Source organism: Oncorhynchus keta, unplaced genomic scaffold (genome assembly GCF_023373465.1).
Source record: "Oncorhynchus keta strain PuntledgeMale-10-30-2019 unplaced genomic scaffold, Oket_V2 Un_contig_6081_pilon_pilon, whole genome shotgun sequence".
NCBI classification, from domain to species: Eukaryota; Metazoa; Chordata; class Actinopteri; order Salmoniformes; family Salmonidae; genus Oncorhynchus; species Oncorhynchus keta.
In genome coordinates, this window is record NW_026288666.1 from 24320 (window position 1) to 44561 (window position 20242).

The 20242-nt window shown below is 41.0% G+C and overlaps 1 protein-coding gene across 1 annotated transcript in view; it reads left to right on the top strand.

Annotated features, from left to right (window-relative positions):
• LOC127925684 (contactin-5-like) overlaps positions 1–16293 on the top strand; it is a gene marked incomplete at its 5' end in the record, with an annotated part of 34475 nt that extends 18182 nt beyond the window's left edge. The window contains 2 exons of the mRNA XM_052510741.1: positions 1710–1878; positions 15175–16293. Coding sequence (XP_052366701.1) covers positions 1710–1878; positions 15175–15287 — 282 coding nt within the window. The remainder of the gene's footprint in view (positions 1–1709; positions 1879–15174) is intronic.
• Between the last annotated feature and the right edge of the window lie 3949 nt (positions 16294–20242).

The window sequence follows — 20242 nt, forward strand, 5'->3', positions numbered from 1 at the left end:
ATTCTCCTCGTCATGGAACCAAGGTTATATTCACAACTGGAGATGTTGTGCTCAACTCTTATATAGATAGGAGTCGTCAAACTCAGAAGAAATAGACGTTCTTTACTCACAAATAAAGTCATTCATTTAGATATATATGATATCAGCAGTCTCAACCATATTGTTGTTTGTGTCCAACTGGAGGTGTTATTGGGTCAGGAGGGGTTATTGGGTCAGGAGGGGTTATTGGGTCAGGAGGGGTTATTGGGTCAGGAGGGGTTATTGGGTCAGGAGGGGTTATTGGGTCAGGAGGGGTTATTGGGTCAGGAGGGGTTATTGGGTCAGGAGGGGTTATTGGGTCAGGAGGGGTTATTGGGTCAGGAGGGGTTATTGGGTCAGGAGGGGTTATTGGGTCAGGAGGGGTGTGTCCTGCTGGAGGGGTTATTGGGTCAGGAGGGATTATTGGGTCAGGAGGGGTTATTGGGTCAGGAGGGGTTATTGGGTCAGGAGGGGTTAATGGGTCAGGAGGGGCTATTGGGTCAGGAGGGGTTATTGGGTCAGGAGGGGTTATTGGGTCAGGAGGGGTTATTGGGTTAGGAGGGGTTATTGGGTCAGGAGGGGTTATTGGGTCAGGAGGGGTTAATGGGTCAGGGGGGCTATTGGGTCAGGAGGGGCTATTGGGTCAGGAGGGGTTATTGGGTCAGGAGGGGTGCGTCCTGCTCGAGGGGCTATTGGGTCAGGAGGGGTTATTGGGTCAGGAGGGGTTATTGGGTCAGGAGGGGTTATTGGGTCAGGAGGGGTGTGTCCTGCTGGAGGGGTTATTGGGTCAGGAGGGGTTATTGGTTCAGGAGGGGTTATTGGGTCAGGAGGGGTTATTGGGTCAGGAGGGGTTATTGGGTCAGGAGGGGTTATTGCGTCAGGAGGGGTTATTGGGTCAGGAGGGGTTATTGGGTCAGGAGGGGTGTGTCCTGCTGGAGGGGTTATTGGGTCAGGAGGGGTTATTGGGTCAGGAGGGGTTATTGGGTCAGGAGGGGATATTGGGTCAGGAGGGGTTATTGGGTCAGGAGGGGTTATTGGGTCAGGAGGGGTTATTGGGTCAGGAGGGGTTATTGGGTCAGGAGGGGCTATTGGGTCAGGAGGGGTGTGTCCTGCTGGAGGGGTTATTGGGTCAGGAGGGGTTATTGGGTCAGGAGGGGTTATTGGGTCAGGAGGGGTTATTGGGTCAGGAGGGGTTATTGGGTCAGGAGGGGTTATTGGGTCAGGAGGGGTTATTGGGTCAGGAGGGGTTATTGGGTCAGGAGGGGCTATTGGGTCAGGAGGGGTGTGTCCTGCTGGAGGGGTTATTGGGTCAGGAGGGGTGTGTCCTGCTGGAGGGGTTATTGGGTCAGGAGGGGTTATTGGGTCAGGAGGGGTTATTGGGTCAGGAGGGGTTATTGGGTCAGGAGGGGTTATTGGGTCAGGAGGGGTTATTGGGTCAGGAGGGGATATTGGCTCAGGAGGGGTTATTGGGTCAGGAGGGGCTATTGGGTCAGGAGGGGTTATTGGGTCAGGAGGGGTTATTGGGTCAGGAGGGGTGTGTCCAACATTGATAATTATTTGATTAATTAATTACCTGATTGATTAATTGATTGATTGATTGTTTGTTTGCGTGTCCGACTACAGTTGTCGAGTGGCCTTGAGATGAGCTTGTCCACTGTTGATTAATTTATTTTTTTATTGTCCTGCTACAGGTGTTATTGAGCCAAGAGGGGCGTGTCCACCATCAGGTAATGAGGACCATCACCCCCTCGGCTGTCCTCTCTCTCCCTGAGGGGGGCACATACATCATTGAGGTGCGGGCGGTGAGTGAGGGGGGAGAGGGAGCAACCAGCTCCCAGGTCAGAGTACTCACCTCTTCAGGTAAGACAGACACTGAGCCCAAATCAAACTAATGTGCTTCTGTAATTACTAGCGTGTTTCAATTGGCGTGTGTCAAATACAGTCACAGCATGGCTGTTGGAGGACTGGAACCTACTGTTACTTCCATGTCACCTTATATGTACAGTATATACAGTGCATTCAGAAAGTATTCAGACCCATTTCAATTTTTCAGTATTTTTCAGTATTTTGTTTTACTCATTAATCAACACACAATACCCCATACCGGGAAATTGTAGCAAACAAAAATACCTTATTTAGATATGTATTCAGACTCTTTGCAATGAATTTAGCTCAGGTGCATCCTATTTCCATTGATCATCCTTGAGATGTTTCTATAACTTAATTGTCCACCTGTGGTAAATTCAAATGAAAGGACATGATTTGGAAGGGCACACACCTGTCTACTGTATATATGTTTCTCATTGTCTGAGAGTCCTTTAGGTGCCTTTTGGAAAACTCCAAGCGGGCTGTTATGTGGCTTTAATTGAGGAGTGGCTTCCATCTGGCCACTCTGCCATAAAGGCCTACTTGGTGGAGTGTTGCAGAGATGGTTGTCCTTCTGGAAGGTTCTACCATATCCACAGAGGAACTCTGAAGCTCTGTCAGTGACCATTGGGTTCTTGGTCCCCTCCCTGACCAAGGCATTTTCTACCCCCATTGCTCAGTTTGGCCGTGCAGCCAGCTCTAGGAAGAGTATTGGTGGTTCCAAACTTCTTCCATTTCAGAATGATGGAGATCACTGTGTTCTTGGGGACCTTCAATGCTGCAGAAATGTTTCGGTACCCTTCCCCAGATCTGTGCCTCAACACAATCCTGTCTCGGAGCTCTATGGACAATTCCTTCGACCTCATGGCTTGGTTTTTGCTCTGACATGCACTGTCAACTGTGGGACCTTATATAGATAGACAAGTGTGTGCCTTTCCAAATAATGTACAATCAATTTAATTTACTACAGTTGGACTCCAATCAAGTTGTAGAAGCATCTCAAGGATGATCAAAGGAAACAGGATTGACTTGAGCTCAATTTTGAGTCTCATTTTCATGTCTAGTCCCTCTCCTCCTCTCTGCTCTCATTGTCGCCAGTTTACTTATTGTTACACACACCTGTCACCATCGTTACTGCACCTCATGAGACTCACCTGGACTCCATCACTTCATTGATTACCTCTCCTGTATCTGTCAGTCCCTTTGGTTCCTTCCCCAGCCAGTATTAGTTGTGTTTCTCATGTCCAGACGCTACTCTTTCCCCAGCCAGTATTAGTTGTGTTTCTAATGTCCAGACGCTACTCTTTCCCCAGCCAGTATTAGTTGTGTTTCTCATGTCCAGACGCTACTCTTTCCCCAGCCAGTATTAGTTGTGTTTCTAATGTCCAGACGCTACTCTTTCCCCAGCCAGTATTAGTTGTGTTTCTCATGTCCAGACGCTACTCTTTCCCCAGCCAGTATTAGTTGTGTTTCTCATGTCCAGACGCTACTCTTTCCCCAGCCAGTATTAGTTGTGTTTCTCATGTCCAGACGCTACTCTTTCCCCAGCCAGTATTAGTTGTGTTTCTCATGTCCAGACGCTACTCTTTCCCCAGCCAGTATTAGTTGTGTTTCTCATGTCCAGACGCTACTCTTTCCCCAGCCAGTATTAGTTGTGTTTCTCATGTCCAGACGCTACTCTTTCCCCAGCCAGTATTAGTTGTGTTTCTCATGTCCAGACGCTACTCTTTCCCCAGCCAGTATTAGTTGTGTTTCTCATGTCCAGACGCTACTCTTGTTTGTATTGTTCCATTATTATTATTATTAAATCCACCCCCTGTTCTTGATTCTTGACTCGCAGCGTCTACGTTACACTCATATCAATGGGTCTGAATTTTAAAATGAGCTATTTTATATATGTTTTCGCTTTGTCATTTCGGGGTATTGTGTGTTGATTGATGAGGAAAAACATTTATTAAATCAATTTTAGAATAAGGCTGTAACATAGCAAAATGTGGAAAATGTCAAGGGGTTTGAATATTTTCAGAATTAACTGTATGTATAAATTACTTCCAGGCAGACTGGAACAAAAGACTGAAACACCCGACGAGGGATAATAAACTGACTGGAACACCAGGCTAGGATTCATAAAGAGACTGGACCACCATACAAGGTCAAATAAATAGACAGTCTAGAGCTTATGAATAAGACTGGAACACCAGGCTACGACTAATAAACAGACTGGAACACCAGGCTAGGATTCATAAACAGACAGGAACACCAGACTAGGACTAATAAATAGACTGGAACACCAGACAAGGATTAATAAACAGACTGGAACACCAGACTAGGACTAATAAACAGACTGGAACACCAGGCTAGGATTAATAAACAAACAGACTGGAACACCAGGCTAGGACTAATAAACAGACTGGAACACCAGGCTAGGATTAATAAACAGACTGGAACACCAGACAAGGATTAATAAACAGACTGGAAGACCAAGATAGGAATAATAAACAGACTGGAACACCAGGCTAGGACTAATAAACAGACTGGAACACCAGGCTAGGATTAATAAACAGACTGGAACACCAGGCTAGGATTAATAAACAGACTGGAACACCAGGCTAGGATTAATAAACAGACTGGAACACCAGGCTAGGACAAATAAACAGACTGGAACACCAGATTAGGATTAATAAACAGACTGGAACACCAAGATAGGAATAATAAACAGACTGGAACACCAGGCTAGGATTAATAAACTGACTGGAACACCAGGCTAGGACTAATAAACAGACTGGAACACCAGGCTAGAATTAATAAACAGACTGGAACACCAGGCTAGAATTAATAAACAGACTGGAACACCAGGCTAGAATTAATAAACAGACTGGAACACCAGGCTAGGATTAACAAACTGACTGGAACACCAGGCTAGAATTAACTAACAGACTGGAACACCAGGCTAGGACTAATAAACAGACTGGAACACCAGGCTAGAATTTATAAACAGACTGGAACACCAGGCTAGAATTAATAAACAGACTGGAACACCAGGCTAGAATTAATAAACAGACTGGAACACCAGGCTAGAATTAATAAACAGACTGGAACACCAGGCTAGGATTAATAAACAGACTGGAACACCAGGCTAGGATGAATAAACATACTGGAACACCAGGCTAGGATTAATAAACATACTGGAACACCAGGCTAGGATTAACAAACTGACTGGAATATTATCTCGCTAGATCCTGTTTCTCCTCCTCCCCTGTTTTTCCTCCCCTGTTCTTCCTCCCCTGTTTCTCCTCCCCTGTTTTTCTTCCCCTGTTTCTCCTCCACTATTTTTGCTCCTCCCCTGTTTCTCCTCCTCCCCTGTTTCTCCTCCTCCCCTATATCTCCTCCTCCCCTGTTTCTCCTCCTCCCCTGTTTCTTCTCCCCTGTTTCTCCTCCACCCCTGTTTCTCCTCCCCTGTTTCTCCACCTCCCCTGTTTCTCCTCCTCCCCTGTTTCTCCTCCTCCCCTGTTTCTACTCCTCCCCTGTTTCTCCTCCTCCCCTGTTTCTCCTCCTCCCCTGTTTCTACTCCTCCCCTGTTTCTACTCCTCCCCTGTTTCTCCTCCCCTGTTTCTCCTCCTCCCCTGTTTCTCCTCCTCCCCTGTTTCTACTCCCCTGTTTCTACTCCTCCCCTGTTTCTCCTCCTCCCCTGTTTCTCCTCCTCCCCTGTTTCTCCTCCCCTGTTTCTCATCCTCCCCTGTTTCTCCTCCTCCCCTGTTTCTCCTCCTCCCCTGTTCCTCCTCCTCCCCTGTTTCTCCTCCTTCCCTGTTTCTCCTCCCCTGTTTCTCCTCCCCTGTTTCTACTCCTCCCCTGTTTCTACTCCTCCCCTGTTTCTCCTCCTCCCCTGTTTCTCCTCCTCCCCTGTTTCTCCTCCCCTGTTTCTCTTCCCCTGTTTCTATTCCTCCCCTGTCTCTACTCCTCCCCTGTTTCTCTTCCTCCCCTGTTTCTCCTCCTCCCCTGTTTCTCCTCCCCTGTTTCTCCACCCCTGTTTCTACTCCTCCCCTGTTTCTCCTCCCCTGTTTCTACTCCTCCCCTGTTCCTCCTCCCCTGACTCTTTCTACCCATTTTCTGTGAAAGTTCTTTATTACATCACCACAACCACAGCTGTTGCCTCAGCCAAGTTTCCCTTTGCCAATACACTAACCCTAACCCCACACATTATGTTATTCTATCGTTGTGGGGGATCTAAAATATATTTATATTAAATATCCTATTTTACCTAACCCTAACCCTAACCCTAATCCTAACCCTAATCACTAACCCCTAACCCTAATCACTAACCCCTTACCCTAACCACTAATCACTAACCCCTTACCCTAACCACTAACCCCTTACCCTAACCCTAAACACTAACCCCTTACCCTAACACTAATCACTAACCCCTTACCCTAACCACTAACCCCTTACCCTAACCCTAACCCAAACCTAACTCCTAACCCTAATCACTAACCCTTGCCTAACCCTAATCACTAACCCCTTACCCTAACCACTAACCCTAACCCTAACCCAACCCTAACTCCTAACCCTAATCACTAACCCTTACCCTAACCCTAATCACTAACCCCTTACCCTTACCCTAACCACTAACCCCTTACCCTAACCCTAAACACTAACCCCTTACCCTAACACTAATCACTAACTCCTAACCCTAATCACTAACCCCTTACCCTAACCCTAATCACTAACCCCTTACCCTAACCACTAACCCCTAACCCTAACCCTAACCCAACCCTAACTCCTAACCCTAATCACTAACCCCTTACCCTAACCACTAACCCCTTACCCTAATCACTAACCCCTTACCCTAATCACTAATCACTAACCCCTTACCCTAACCACTAACCCCTTACCCTAAACCAAACCTAACTCCTAACCCTAATCACTAACCCCTTACCCTAACCCTAAACACTAACCCCTTACCCTAACCACTAACCCCTAACCCTAACCCTAACCTTAACCCAAACATAACTCCTAACCCTAATCACTAACCCCTTACCCTAACCACTAACCCCTTACCCTAACCCTAACCCAAACCTAACTCCTAACCCTAATCACTAACCCCTTACCCTAACCCTAACCTAACTCCTAACCCTAATCACTAACCCCTTACCCTAACCCTAATCACTAACCCCTTACCCTAACCCTAATCACTAACCCCTTACTCTAACCCTAACCTAACTCCTAACCCTAATCACTAACCCCTTACCCTAACCCTAACCTAACTCCTAACCCTAATCACTAACCCCTTACCCTAACCCTAATCACTAACCCCTTACCCTAACCCTAATCACTAACCCCTTACTCTAACCCTAACCTAACTCCTAACCCTAATCACTAACCCCTTACCCTAACCCTAACCTAACTCCTAACCCTAATCACTAACCCCTTACCCTAACCCTAATCACTAACCCCTTACCCTAACCCTAATTCTAAACCTTACGCTGAACCTAACCCCTAAACTTAAAATAGCGTTTGTCCTCTTGGGGAATTAGGAAATGTCCCCACGAGGGAGAATTTTCCTTGCACAGCCAAGTTAGTCTCAAACAAGACAAATGTTAAGTTTACCATAATTTGTAGAAACACAAGTAACAAGCTTTTTAGTCCAAACACATAAACATGCATTTTATTCTTTCTCTGCCAGACGAAAGATTCATTTCTGCAATTTCAAAGCCCCTGAGAGTTCATGTCAACAATTAGCATACTTCAAACTACTGTGGGTGCTTGCAAATTATTTTAGATTAAATTGTGTCTGTGAGAAAAAAACAGTCCTGACAAAAAATTATTTTCTGTTTATCGGAAATGTTTGGATTTATTATAGCACAGGCCTGCCTGTCATACCTTGTTATTACCTTCGTCTGCTGTCTACTTAGTCTTGCTGTTTAACTAGCTAGTTGTCTAATTGGTCTGTTGTCTAATTAGTCTGTTGTCTAATTAATCTATTGTCTAATTAGTCTGTTGTCTAATTAGTCTGTTGTCTAATTGGTCTGTTGTCTAATTAGTCTGTTGTCTAATTGGTCTGTTGTCTAATTAGTCTGTTGTCTAATTAGTCTGTTGTCTAATTAGTCTGTTGTCTAATTAATCTGTTGTCTAATTAGTCTGTTGTCTTCTCATTAATATGCTGTCTCATTAATCTGCTGTCTCATTAATCTGCTGTCTCATTAATCTGCTGTCTCATTAATCTGCTGTCTCATTAATCTGCTGTCTAATTAATCTGCTGTCTCATTAGTCTGCTGTCTAATTAATCTGCTGTCTCATTAATCTGCTGTCTAATTAATCTGCTGTCTCATTAGTCTGCTGTCTAATTAATCTGCTGTCTCATTAGTCTGCTGTCTAATTAATCTGCTGTCTAATTAATCTGCTGTCGCATTAGTCTGATGTCTAATTAATCTGCTGTCTAATTAATCTGCTGTCTCATTAGTCTGCTGTCTAATTAATCTGCTGTCTCATTAGTCTGCTGTCTAATTAATCTGCTGTCTCATTAATCTGCTGTCTAATTAATCTGCTGTCTCATTAGTCTGCTGTCTAATTAATCTGCTGTCTCATTAGTCTGCTGTCTAATTAATCTGCTGTCTAATTAATCTGCTGTCGCATTAGTCTGATGTCTAATTAATCTGCTGTCTAATTAATCTGCTGTCTCATTAGTCTGCTGTCTAATTAATCTGCTGTCTAATTAATCTGCTGTCTAATTAATCTGCTGTCTAATTAATCTGCTGTCTCATTAGTCTGCTGTCTAATTAATCTGCTGTCTAATTAATCTGCTGTCTAATTAATCTGCTGTCTCATTAGTCTGCTGTCTAATTAATCTGCTGTCTCATTAGTCTGCTGTCTAATTAATCTGCTGTCTCATTAGTCTGCTGTCTAATTAATCTGCTGTCTAATTAATCTGCTGTCTCATTAGTCTGCTGTCTAATTAATCTGCTGTCTCATTAGTCTGCTGTCTCATTAGTCTGCTGTCTCATTAGTCTGCTGTCTAATTAATCTGCTGTCTCATTAGTCTGCTGTCTAATTAATCTGCTGTCTAATTAATCTGCTGTCTCATTAGTCTGCTGTCTAATTAATCTGCTGTCTCATTAGTCTGCTGTCTAATTAATCTGCTGTCTCATTAGTCTGCTGTCTAATTAATCTGCTGTCTCATTAGTCTGCTGTCTAATTAATCTGCTGTCTAGTCTGTTTTCTAATTAATCTGCTGTCTAGTCTGTTTTCTAATTAATCTGCTGTCTAATTAATCTGCTGTCTAATTAATCTGCTGTCTAGTCTGCTGTCTAATTAATCTGCTGTCTAATTAATCTTCTGTCTAGTCTGCTATCTAATTAATCTGCTGTCTAGTCTGTTGTCTAATTAATCTGCTGTCTAATTAATCTGCTGTCTAATTAATCTGCTGTCTCATTAGTCTGCTGTCTAATTAATCTGCTGTCTAATTAATCTGCTGTCTAGTCTGTTGTCTAATTAATCTGCTGTCTAATTAATCTGCTGTCTAATTAATCTGCTGTCTCATTAGTCTACTGTCTAATTAATCTGCTGTCTAGTCTGTTTTCTAATTAGTCTGCTGTCTAATTAATCTGCTGTTTTCTAATTAGTCTGCTGTCTAATTAATCTGCTGTTTTCTAATTAGTCTGCTGTCTAATTAATCTGCTGTCTAGTCTGTTTTCTAATTAGTCTGCTGTCTAATTAATCTGCTGTCTAGTCTGTTTTCTAATTAATCTGCTGTCTAGTCTGTTTTCTAATTAGTCTGCTGTCTAATTAATCTGTTGTCTAGTCTGTTGTCTAATTAGTATGTTGTCTAATTAATCTGCTGTCTAATTAATCTGCTGTCTAATTAATCTGCTGTCTAATTAGTCTGTTGTCTAATTCATCTGCTGTCTAGTCTGTTTTCTAATTAGTCTGCTGTCTAATTAATCTGCTGTCTAGTCTGTTGTCTAATTAGTATGTTGTCTAATTAATCTGCTGTCTAATTAATCTGCTGTCTAATTAATCTGCTGTCTAATTAGTCTGTTGTCTAATTCATCTGCTGTCTAGTCTGTTTTCTAATTAGTCTGCTGTCTAATTAATCTGCTGTCTAGTCTGTTGTCTAATTAATCTGCTGTCTAGTCTGTTTTCTAATTAGTCTGCTGTCTAATTAATCTGCTGTCTAGTCTGTTTTCTAATTAGTCTGCTGTCTAATTAATCTGCTGTCTAGTCTGTTTTCTAATTAGTCTGCTGTCTAGTCTGTTGTTGTCTAATTAATCTGCTGTCTAATTAATCTGCTGTCTAGTCTGCTGTCTAATTAATCTGCTGTCTAGTCTGTTTTCTAATGAGTCTGCTGTCTAATGAATCTGCTGTCTAGTCTGTTTTCTAATTAGTCTGCTGTCTAGTCTGTTGTCGTCTAATTAATCTGCTGTCTAGTCTGTTTTCTAATTAGTCTGCTGTCTAGTCTGTTGTCGTCTAATTAATCTGCTGTCTAGTCTGTTTTCTAATTAGTCTGCTGTCTAGTCTGTTGTCGTCTAATTAATCTGCTGTCTAATTAATCTGCTGTCTAGTCTGCTGTCTAATTAATCTGCTGTCTAATTAATCTGCTGTCGCATTAGTCTGATGTCTAATTAATCTGCTGTCTAATTAATCTGCTGTCTCATTAGTCTGCTGTCTAATTAATCTGCTGTCTCATTAGTCTGCTGTCTAATTAATCTGCTGTCTCATTAATCTGCTGTCTAATTAATCTGCTGTCTCATTAGTCTGCTGTCTAATTAATCTGCTGTCTCATTAGTCTGCTGTCTAATTAATCTGCTGTCTAATTAATCTGCTGTCGCATTAGTCTGATGTCTAATTAATCTGCTGTCTAATTAATCTGCTGTCTCATTAGTCTGCTGTCTAATTAATCTGCTGTCTAATTAATCTGCTGTCTAATTAATCTGCTGTCTAATTAATCTGCTGTCTCATTAGTCTGCTGTCTAATTAATCTGCTGTCTAATTAATCTGCTGTCTAATTAATCTGCTGTCTCATTAGTCTGCTGTCTTATTAATCTGCTGTCTCATTAGTCTGCTGTCTAATTAATCTGCTGTCTCATTAGTCTGCTGTCTAATTAATCTGCTGTCTAATTAATCTGCTGTCTCATTAGTCTGCTGTCTAATTAATCTGCTGTCTCATTAGTCTGCTGTCTCATTAGTCTGCTGTCTCATTAGTCTGCTGTCTAATTAATCTGCTGTCTCATTAGTCTGCTGTCTAATTAATCTGCTGTCTAATTAATCTGCTGTCTCATTAGTCTGCTGTCTAATTAATCTGCTGTCTCATTAGTCTGCTGTCTAATTAATCTGCTGTCTCATTAGTCTGCTGTCTAATTAATCTGCTGTCTAGTCTGTTTTCTAATTAATCTGCTGTCTAGTCTGTTTTCTAATTAATCTGCTGTCTAGTCTGCTGTCTAATTAATCTGCTGTCTAATTAATCTTCTGTCTAGTCTGCTATCTAATTAATCTGCTGTCTAGTCTGTTGTCTAATTAATCTGCTGTCTAATTAATCTGCTGTCTAATTAATCTGCTGTCTCATTAGTCTGCTGTCTAATTAATCTGCTGTCTAATTAATCTGCTGTCTAGTCTGTTGTCTAATTAATCTGCTGTCTAATTAATCTGCTGTCTAATTAATCTGCTGTCTCATTAGTCTACTGTCTAATTAATCTGCTGTCTAGTCTGTTTTCTAATTAGTCTGCTGTCTAATTAATCTGCTGTTTTCTAATTAGTCTGCTGTCTAATTAATCTGCTGTTTTCTAATTAGTCTGCTGTCTAATTAATCTGCTGTCTAGTCTGTTTTCTAATTAGTCTGCTGTCTAATTAATCTGCTGTCTAGTCTGTTTTCTAATTAATCTGCTGTCTAGTCTGTTTTCTAATTAGTCTGCTGTCTAATTAATCTGTTGTCTAGTCTGTTGTCTAATTAGTATGTTGTCTAATTAATCTGCTGTCTAATTAATCTGCTGTCTAATTAATCTGCTGTCTAATTAGTCTGTTGTCTAATTCATCTGCTGTCTAGTCTGTTTTCTAATTAGTCTGCTGTCTAATTAATCTGCTGTCTAGTCTGTTGTCTAATTAGTATGTTGTCTAATTAATCTGCTGTCTAATTAATCTGCTGTCTAATTAATCTGCTGTCTAATTAGTCTGTTGTCTAATTCATCTGCTGTCTAGTCTGTTTTCTAATTAGTCTGCTGTCTAATTAATCTGCTGTCTAGTCTGTTGTCTAATTAATCTGCTGTCTAGTCTGTTTTCTAATTAGTCTGCTGTCTAATTAATCTGCTGTCTAGTCTGTTTTCTAATTAGTCTGCTGTCTAATTAATCTGCTGTCTAGTCTGTTTTCTAATTAGTCTGCTGTCTAGTCTGTTGTTGTCTAATTAATCTGCTGTCTAATTAATCTGCTGTCTAGTCTGCTGTCTAATTAATCTGCTGTCTAGTCTGTTTTCTAATGAGTCTGCTGTCTAATGAATCTGCTGTCTAGTCTGTTTTCTAATTAGTCTGCTGTCTAGTCTGTTGTCGTCTAATTAATCTGCTGTCTAGTCTGTTTTCTAATTAGTCTGCTGTCTAGTCTGTTGTCGTCTAATTAATCTGCTGTCTAGTCTGTTTTCTAATTAGTCTGCTGTCTAGTCTGTTGTCGTCTAATTAATCTGCTGTCTAATTAATCTGCTGTCTAGTCTGCTGTCTAATTAATCTGCTGTCTAGTCTGTTTTCTAATTAGTCTGCTGTCTAATTAATCTGCTGTCTAGTCTGTTGTCTAATTAATCTGCTGTCTAATTAATCTGCTGTCTAGTCTGTTTTCTAATTAGTCTGCTGTCTAATTAATCTGCTGTCTAGTCTGTTGTCTAATTAATCTGCTGTCTAGTCTGTTTTCTAAGTAGTCTGCTGTCTAGTCTGTTTTCTAATTAATCTGCTGTCTAATTAATCTGCTGTCTAGTCTGTTGTCTAATTAATCTGCTGTCTAGTCTGTTTTCTAAGTAGTCTGCTGTCTAGTCTGTTTTCTAATTAATCTGCTGTCTAATTAATCTGCTGTCTAGTCTGTTGTCTAATTAATCTGCTGTCTAGTCTGTTTTCTAATTAATCTGCTGTCTAATTAATCTGCTGTCTAGTCTGTTGTCTAATTAATCTGCTGTCTAGTCTGTTTTCTAAGTAGTCTGCTGTCTAGTCTGTTTTCTAATTAATCTGCTGTCTAGTCTGTTTTCTAAGTAGTCTGCTGTCTAGTCTGCTGTCTAATTAATCTGCTGTCTAGTCTGTTTTCTAATTAGTCTGCTGTCTAGTCTGTTGTCGTCTAATGAATCTGCTGTCTAGTCTGTTTTCTAATGAGTCTGCTGTCTAATGAATCTGCTGTCTAGTCTGTTTTCTAATTAGTCTGCTGTCTAGTCTGTTGTCGTCTAATTAATCTGCTGTCTAATTAATCTGCTGTCTAGTCTGCTGTCTAATTAATCTGCTGTCTAGTCTGTTTTCTAATTAGTCTGCTGTCTAATTAATCTGCTGTCTAGTCTGTTGTCTAATTAATCTGCTGTCTAATTAATCTGCTGTCTAGTCTGTTTTCTAATTAGTCTGCTGTCTAATTAATCTGCTGTCTAGTCTGTTGTCTAATTAATCTGCTGTCTAGTCTGTTTTCTAAGTAGTCTGCTGTCTAGTCTGTTTTCTAATTAATCTGCTGTCTAATTAATCTGCTGTCTAGTCTGTTGTCTAATTAATCTGCTGTCTAGTCTGTTTTCTAAGTAGTCTGCTGTCTAGTCTGTTTTCTAATTAATCTGCTGTCTAATTAATCTGCTGTCTAGTCTGTTGTCTAATTAATCTGCTGTCTAGTCTGTTTTCTAATTAATCTGCTGTCTAATTAATCTGCTGTCTAGTCTGTTGTCTAATTAATCTGCTGTCTAGTCTGTTTTCTAATTAATCTGCTGTCTAATTAATCTGCTGTCTAGTCTGTTGTCGTCTAATTAATCTGCTGTCTAGTCTGTTTTCTAATTAGTCTGCTGTCTAGTCTGTTGTCGTCTAATTAATCTGCTGTCTAATTAATCTGCTGTCTAGTCTGCTGTCTAATTAATCTGCTGTCTAGTCTGTTTTCTAATTAGTCTGCTGTCTAATTAATCTGCTGTCTAGTCTGTTGTCTAATTAATCTGCTGTCTAATTAATCTGCTGTCTAGTCTGTTTTCTAATTAGTCTGCTGTCTAATTAATCTGCTGTCTAGTCTGTTGTCTAATTAATCTGCTGTCTAGTCTGTTTTCTAAGTAGTCTGCTGTCTAGTCTGTTTTCTAATTAATCTGCTGTCTAATTAATCTGCTGTCTAGTCTGTTGTCTAATTAATCTGCTGTCTAGTCTGTTTTCTAAGTAGTCTGCTGTCTAGTCTGTTTTCTAATTAATCTGCTGTCTAATTAATCTGCTGTCTAGTCTGTTGTCTAATTAATCTGCTGTCTAGTCTGTTTTCTAATTAATCTGCTGTCTAATTAATCTGCTGTCTAGTCTGTTGTCTAATTAATCTGCTGTCTAGTCTGTTTTCTAAGTAGTCTGCTGTCTAGTCTGTTTTCTAATTAATCTGCTGTCTAGTCTGTTTTCTAAGTAGTCTGCTGTCTAGTCTGCTGTCTAATTAATCTGCTGTCTAGTCTGTTTTCTAATTAGTCTGCTGTCTAATTAATCTGCTGTTTTCTAATTAGTCTGCTGTCTAATTAATCTGCTGTCTAGTCTGTTTTCTAATTAGTCAAACTGAATATACTGCAGCTTTGTAATGCTGTTAGTCCAAGCTTGATGTGCAAATTGTAGGTCTAATTGTTACATTTGATAAAATCATGAAACTTGGTACACATTTCACTTCACTGTTATACATTATGCATTGTAGTGAATCAGAGCAATCTTCAATTTGGATCAGGGTTGGAGTCAAGTCCATTTAAATTCCAGTCAGTTCGGAAAGTACACTGACATTCCAATTCCAAATCTCTTCAACGCTTTTTAACATTTTTGGAATTGGAATTTGGGTTATTTTCTGAACTGACTGGAATTTAAATTGAATTTACCCCAACTCTGGTCTGGATTCCAGGCTATATGTTGTCTGTTGCTCCCCAACCCTGGTATGGACTCTCTAATGACTAGATGTTCTCTCCCCCTGTCTACCCCCACCCCCAATCCCCCCTGTCTACCCCATCCCTCTATCCCTGTGTCTATCCCCATCTCCCTGTCTACCCCAATTCCCCCATTCCCCCATCCCTGTCTCCCCACTCCTTCATTCTCCCTGTCCCCCTCGTCTTCCCGTCCCTCCACCCCTCCATCCCTCTAACCCAGGTGTCCGAGCGAAGAGTGGCCAGTGTTCGGTTCACAGCCTGCTACCGTGGGGCCTGGCATGGACTACTGCTCTGCTCCTCTCCGTTCCTCTGGTGCCTTCAGCTTCCTGGTGAGGCCTACACAGAGAGACCTCCTCCCTCGCTCCTCCATCCCGCCATCCTTCTTTACATGGAGGGACCTCTTTCATCCCTCCCTTCCTCAGACGGTCTGTTTTCTCTGACCTTATCCATAAGCCAACCAGGCCTGGGGCCTGCCGAGGACATCCATTTTTGACACCAACAAACCAATGGATGGTCAAAAAAGAACATTCATTTATTTTATTTAAGTATACATTTTTCAGGAGCTGAACAAAACATTATTTGTGAAAACATGTTTATTTTTGCACTTTTTTCCCAGCATCACTTGTGTTGTACTGTAACTGTACATTGTTGTCGAAATACTTTTTGTTTAATAATTTAAGTGCGCCCCAAATGGCACCCTATTCCCTATATAGTCCCCTATGGGCCTGGTCAAAAGTAGTGCACTATGTAGGGAATAGGGTGCCATTTGGGAAGCATGTTACTTTAACTTTATGGGCCGTTGTTTTCTTACCTGTCGACTGGCCTCTAACTGCTTCCAGGCGGCCAAAGCCATGAGGCTCTACAGAGTGTGAACAATTCCCTGAAAGCTGCTGCTGAGGCAGTTTGGCTGTCTGGCTGTCTCTGTCCGACTGTCTGGCTGTCTGTAAGGCTGTAATACTGGGATCAGCCTGATTCAGCCTCTCTTCTCATTTAGTTATCTGTATCCATGTAGTCCTTGGCAGCCTAACAAGCAGCAGCTCAGTAGAGATCAGTGTTTCCTTATTCATACAGAGTGAAAGAATAAACATGTTTTATAGTACCCGAGAAGTGTTACTACTTCCAGACTAGCTTTTTGTACATTGTGTTACCTTTAGAAACAAAACAAGAAAGTGAGTGGTGTGTGTTCCAGCTTGGTCACGGTTTCTGTTTTTCTGATAGCAAAGAGCAATGCTTTTCAGCACGTGTTGGACTGCTGGATGTATCAGAGGTAAGGTGAGGCAGGTAAACCTGTCCGCACCTGTAGTGCCCAAACACATCTTTAGACAAAGACTTGACAAGTCTGTGGAGACTCATTGGTGTCAGTACAAATAAATGTGATGTATATTTTTTAAATGGTTGTCTGTCTATTTTTTTATTACCTTTATTTAACTAGGCAAGTCAGTTAAAGAACAAATTCTTATTTTCAATTACGGCCTAGGAACAGTGGGTTAACTGCCTGTTCAGGAGCAGAACAACAGATTTGTACCTTGTCAGCTCGGGAGTTTGAACTTGCAACCTTCCGGTTACTAGTCCAACGCTCTAACCACTAGGCTACCCTGCCACTATCTGTCTTCACTATATATGTTTTTAACTGGTTGCCTGTCTTAGGGCGGTATACCAAATATTTTGCTTTACCAGTATTGATGCACGGACCGGTTTGGGTTTTTACTTCACCTTCTATAATGGTATTTGAATGTTTGGTTTGTTAAACGCAGTGTGTAACATCCATTTTTATAGTTTACATGCTACTTGAGTCATCCCTCTCCGCTCTCTCTCCATGCCGCTTTCCAAACACAGCTAGCCCCGCCACTTGTCACTCTAGGAGCACAATTGTTGTCGTTTGACCAAGAGACACATGCGTTCAGCCTGATTGGTCAATGCAGTACATGCAACAATGTTGATGACAACGGTGTGTCCACTTTCCAAGTGTTCTATAACCACACTATTAGTTTGTGTTTCTTACATCTGCAAACAGCTGGTTTCTTAGCAATTTTAGCTAAATTGTGTTTGCTGCTAAATGCTAATCCCTAGTTAGCTTGCTTGCTTATAAATGTACTGAGTCAGAGCACACGTAGCTAGCTAATACAGTCTGATGATTCCAACAGTTCACCCAAGTGTTTTGTTCTAAATCGCAAGTCAAATCGCAATTGCAACATTTGGTTAAAAATAAGGCCTAATTTCTTTGCCCATATCATGTAGCCATAACTGGCAATGTGTAAATGATCTCAAATGAGTAGAGGAAGTGAGGAAATAGTTGGAAACACAGGAAATTATTTTAGATTGAAGTTGAATTGAACAGTATAAATCAATCAGAATGGAGAAAGACCCATTGAAATCACTTACAATGTATGTGTTGCCACCGTAGGGTCATGCACTACTCATAAAGCACATTTAGAAGTTGTATTATTCAAAAACATCAAATACCATCAAATTCCATTATATTTCCCAGCCCTAGTCTGTCTGTCTTTACTATAATCTGGAAGAAGTTGACACCGAGGGGCATTGTCCCTTTCCGACTCTACTAAAATGTAGGGGTGTGCTGAGTAACTCGGACAAAGCGAGAATTTTACAAACACGATTTTGACACAATTATATTTTGTAATTATCCATGATAGGCATACAATGTTTTTGTGTTGCCAGCACACATCTCTCTTTCACTCAAACAGTGTGAAATGTTGTGTGCTCAAAACAACTATTTGCTAGTTCATCTTGTGTCTGTAAGGAAACGGGCAGGGTATCGGTTGAGCCTGCTTCAACCATTGGATTAGATCAAGCTGCTCTCCATCTGCTATCGTTTCCCCAGACAGACACACAGACACACAGACACACAGACACACAGGCGCAGTTTCACTCGTCTCAGGGCAAAGTCTTTCCTTGTCCAAAAATGTTGCTTAGGAATCATTAACCATAGCTGCTCATTGTTGTTCTTTCAAGTTATTTCCTGTCTACTATTTTATGCCGTCTACTTTGTTGGTAGTTTTAGTCTGTCTACTTTGCTGGTTGTTTTAGTCTGTCTGTCTACTTTGCTGGTTGTCTTAGTCTGTCTACTTTGCTGGTTGTCTTAGTCTGTCTACTTTGCTGGTTGTTTTAGTCTGTCTGTCTACTTTGCTGGTTGTCTTAGTCTGTCTACTTTGCTGGATGTTTTAGTCTGTCTACTTGGCTGATTCTTTTAGACTGACTACTTTGCTGGTTGTTTTAGTCTTACTTTGCTGGTTGTTTTAGTCTGTCTACTTTGCTGATTCTTTTAGACTGACTACTTTGCTGGTTGTTTTAGTCTGTCTACTTTGCTGGTTGTTTTAGTCTGTCTACTTTGCTGGTTGTTTTAGTCTGTCTACTTTGCTGGTTGTTTTAGTCTGTCTACTTTGCTGGTTGTTTTAGTCTGTCTACTTTGCTGGTTGTTTTAGTCTGTCTACTTTGCTGATTCTTTTAGACTGACTACTTTGCTGATTCTTTTAGACTGACTACTTTGCTGAGGCCATCTGGTTGTTTTAGTCTGTCTACTTTGCTGGTTGTTTTAGTCTGACTACTTTGCTGGTTGTTTTAGTCTGTCTACTTTGCTGGTTGTTTTAGTCTGTCTACTTTGCTGGTTGTTTTAGTCTGTCTACTTTGCTGGTTGTTTTAGTCTGTCTACTTTGCTGATTCTTTTAGACTGACTACTTTGCTGATTCTTTTAGACTGACTACTTTGCTGAGGCCTTCTGGTTGTTTTAGTCTGTCTACTTTGCTGGTTGTTTTAGTCTGACCACTTTGCTGGTTGTTTTAGTCTGTCTACTTTGCTGGTTGTTTTAGTCTGTCTACTTTGCTGGTTGTTTTAGTCTGTCTACTTTGCTGGTTGTTTTAGTCTGACTACTTTGCTGGTTGTTTTAGTCTGTCTACTTTGCTGGTTGTTTTAGTCTGTCTACTTTGCTGGTTGTTTTAGTCTGTCTACTTTGCTGGTTGTTTTAGTCTGACTACTTTGCTGGTTGTTTTAGTCTGTCTACTTTGCTGGTTGTTTTAGTCTGTCTACTTTGCTGGTTGTTTTAGTCTGTCTACTTTGCTGGTTGTTTTAGTCTGTCTACTTTGCTGGTTGTTTTAGTCTGTCTACTTTGCTGGTTGTTTTAGTCTGTCTACTTTGCTGGTTGTTTTAGTCTGTCTACTTTGCTGGTTGTTTTAGTCTGACTACTTTGCTGGTTGTTTTAGTCTGACTACTTTGCTGGTTGTTTTAGTCTGACTACTTTGCTGGTTGTTTTAGTCTGACTACTTTGCTGGTTGTTTTAGTCTGTCTACTTTGCTGGTTGTTTTAGTCTGACTACTTTGCTGGTTGTTTTAGTCTGTCTACTTTGCTGGTTGTTTTAGTCTGTCTACTTTGCTGGTTGTTTTAGTCTGTCTACTTTGCTGGTTGTTTTAGTCTGTCTACTTTGCTGGTTGTTTTAGTCTGTCTACTTTGCTGGTTGTTTTAGTCTGTCTACTTTGCTGGTTGTTTTAGTCTGTCTACTTTGCTGGTTGTTTTAGTCTGACTACTTTGCTGGTTGTTTTAGTCTGACTACTTTGCTGGTTGTTTTAGTCTGACTACTTTGCTGAGACCATATGGTTGTTTTAGTCTGTCTAGTAGACTAGTCAGGATCAAAGTAAAGATGAATCAAGCAAATTACAGAAAGATCCTTGATGAAAACCTGCACAGAGCGCTCAGGATTTCAGACTGGGATGAAGGTTCACCTTCCAACAGGACAACGACCCTAAGCACACAGCCAAGACAACTTTGGGACAATTCGGGACAAGTCTATGAATGTTCTTGAGTTGCCTAGCCAAAGCCCGGACTTGAACCCGATCCAACAGCTTTGGAGAGACCTGAAAATAGCTGTGCATCGACACTCCCCTTCCAACCTAACAGAGCTTGAGAGAATCTGCAGAGGACAATGGGAGAAAACTCCGCAAATACAGGTGTGCAAAGCTTGTAGGCTGTAATTGCTGCCAAAGGTGCTTCAACAAAGTACTGAGTAAAGAGTCTGAATTCTTATGTAAATGTGATATTTAAGTTTTGTATTTTTAATAAATTTGCTAACATTTAAAAAATATCTGTTTTTGCTGTGTCATTATGGTTTAGACCTGAACATTGAGGAGGGAAAAAAACGATTTAATACATTTTAGAATAAGACGGTAACATAACAGAATGTGAAAAATGTCAAGGGGGCTGAATACCTTCCAAACACACTTTATCTGACATTGTATTCCCATTTGAACTTTGATATGCTTTTAAATGTTTGAATGCAC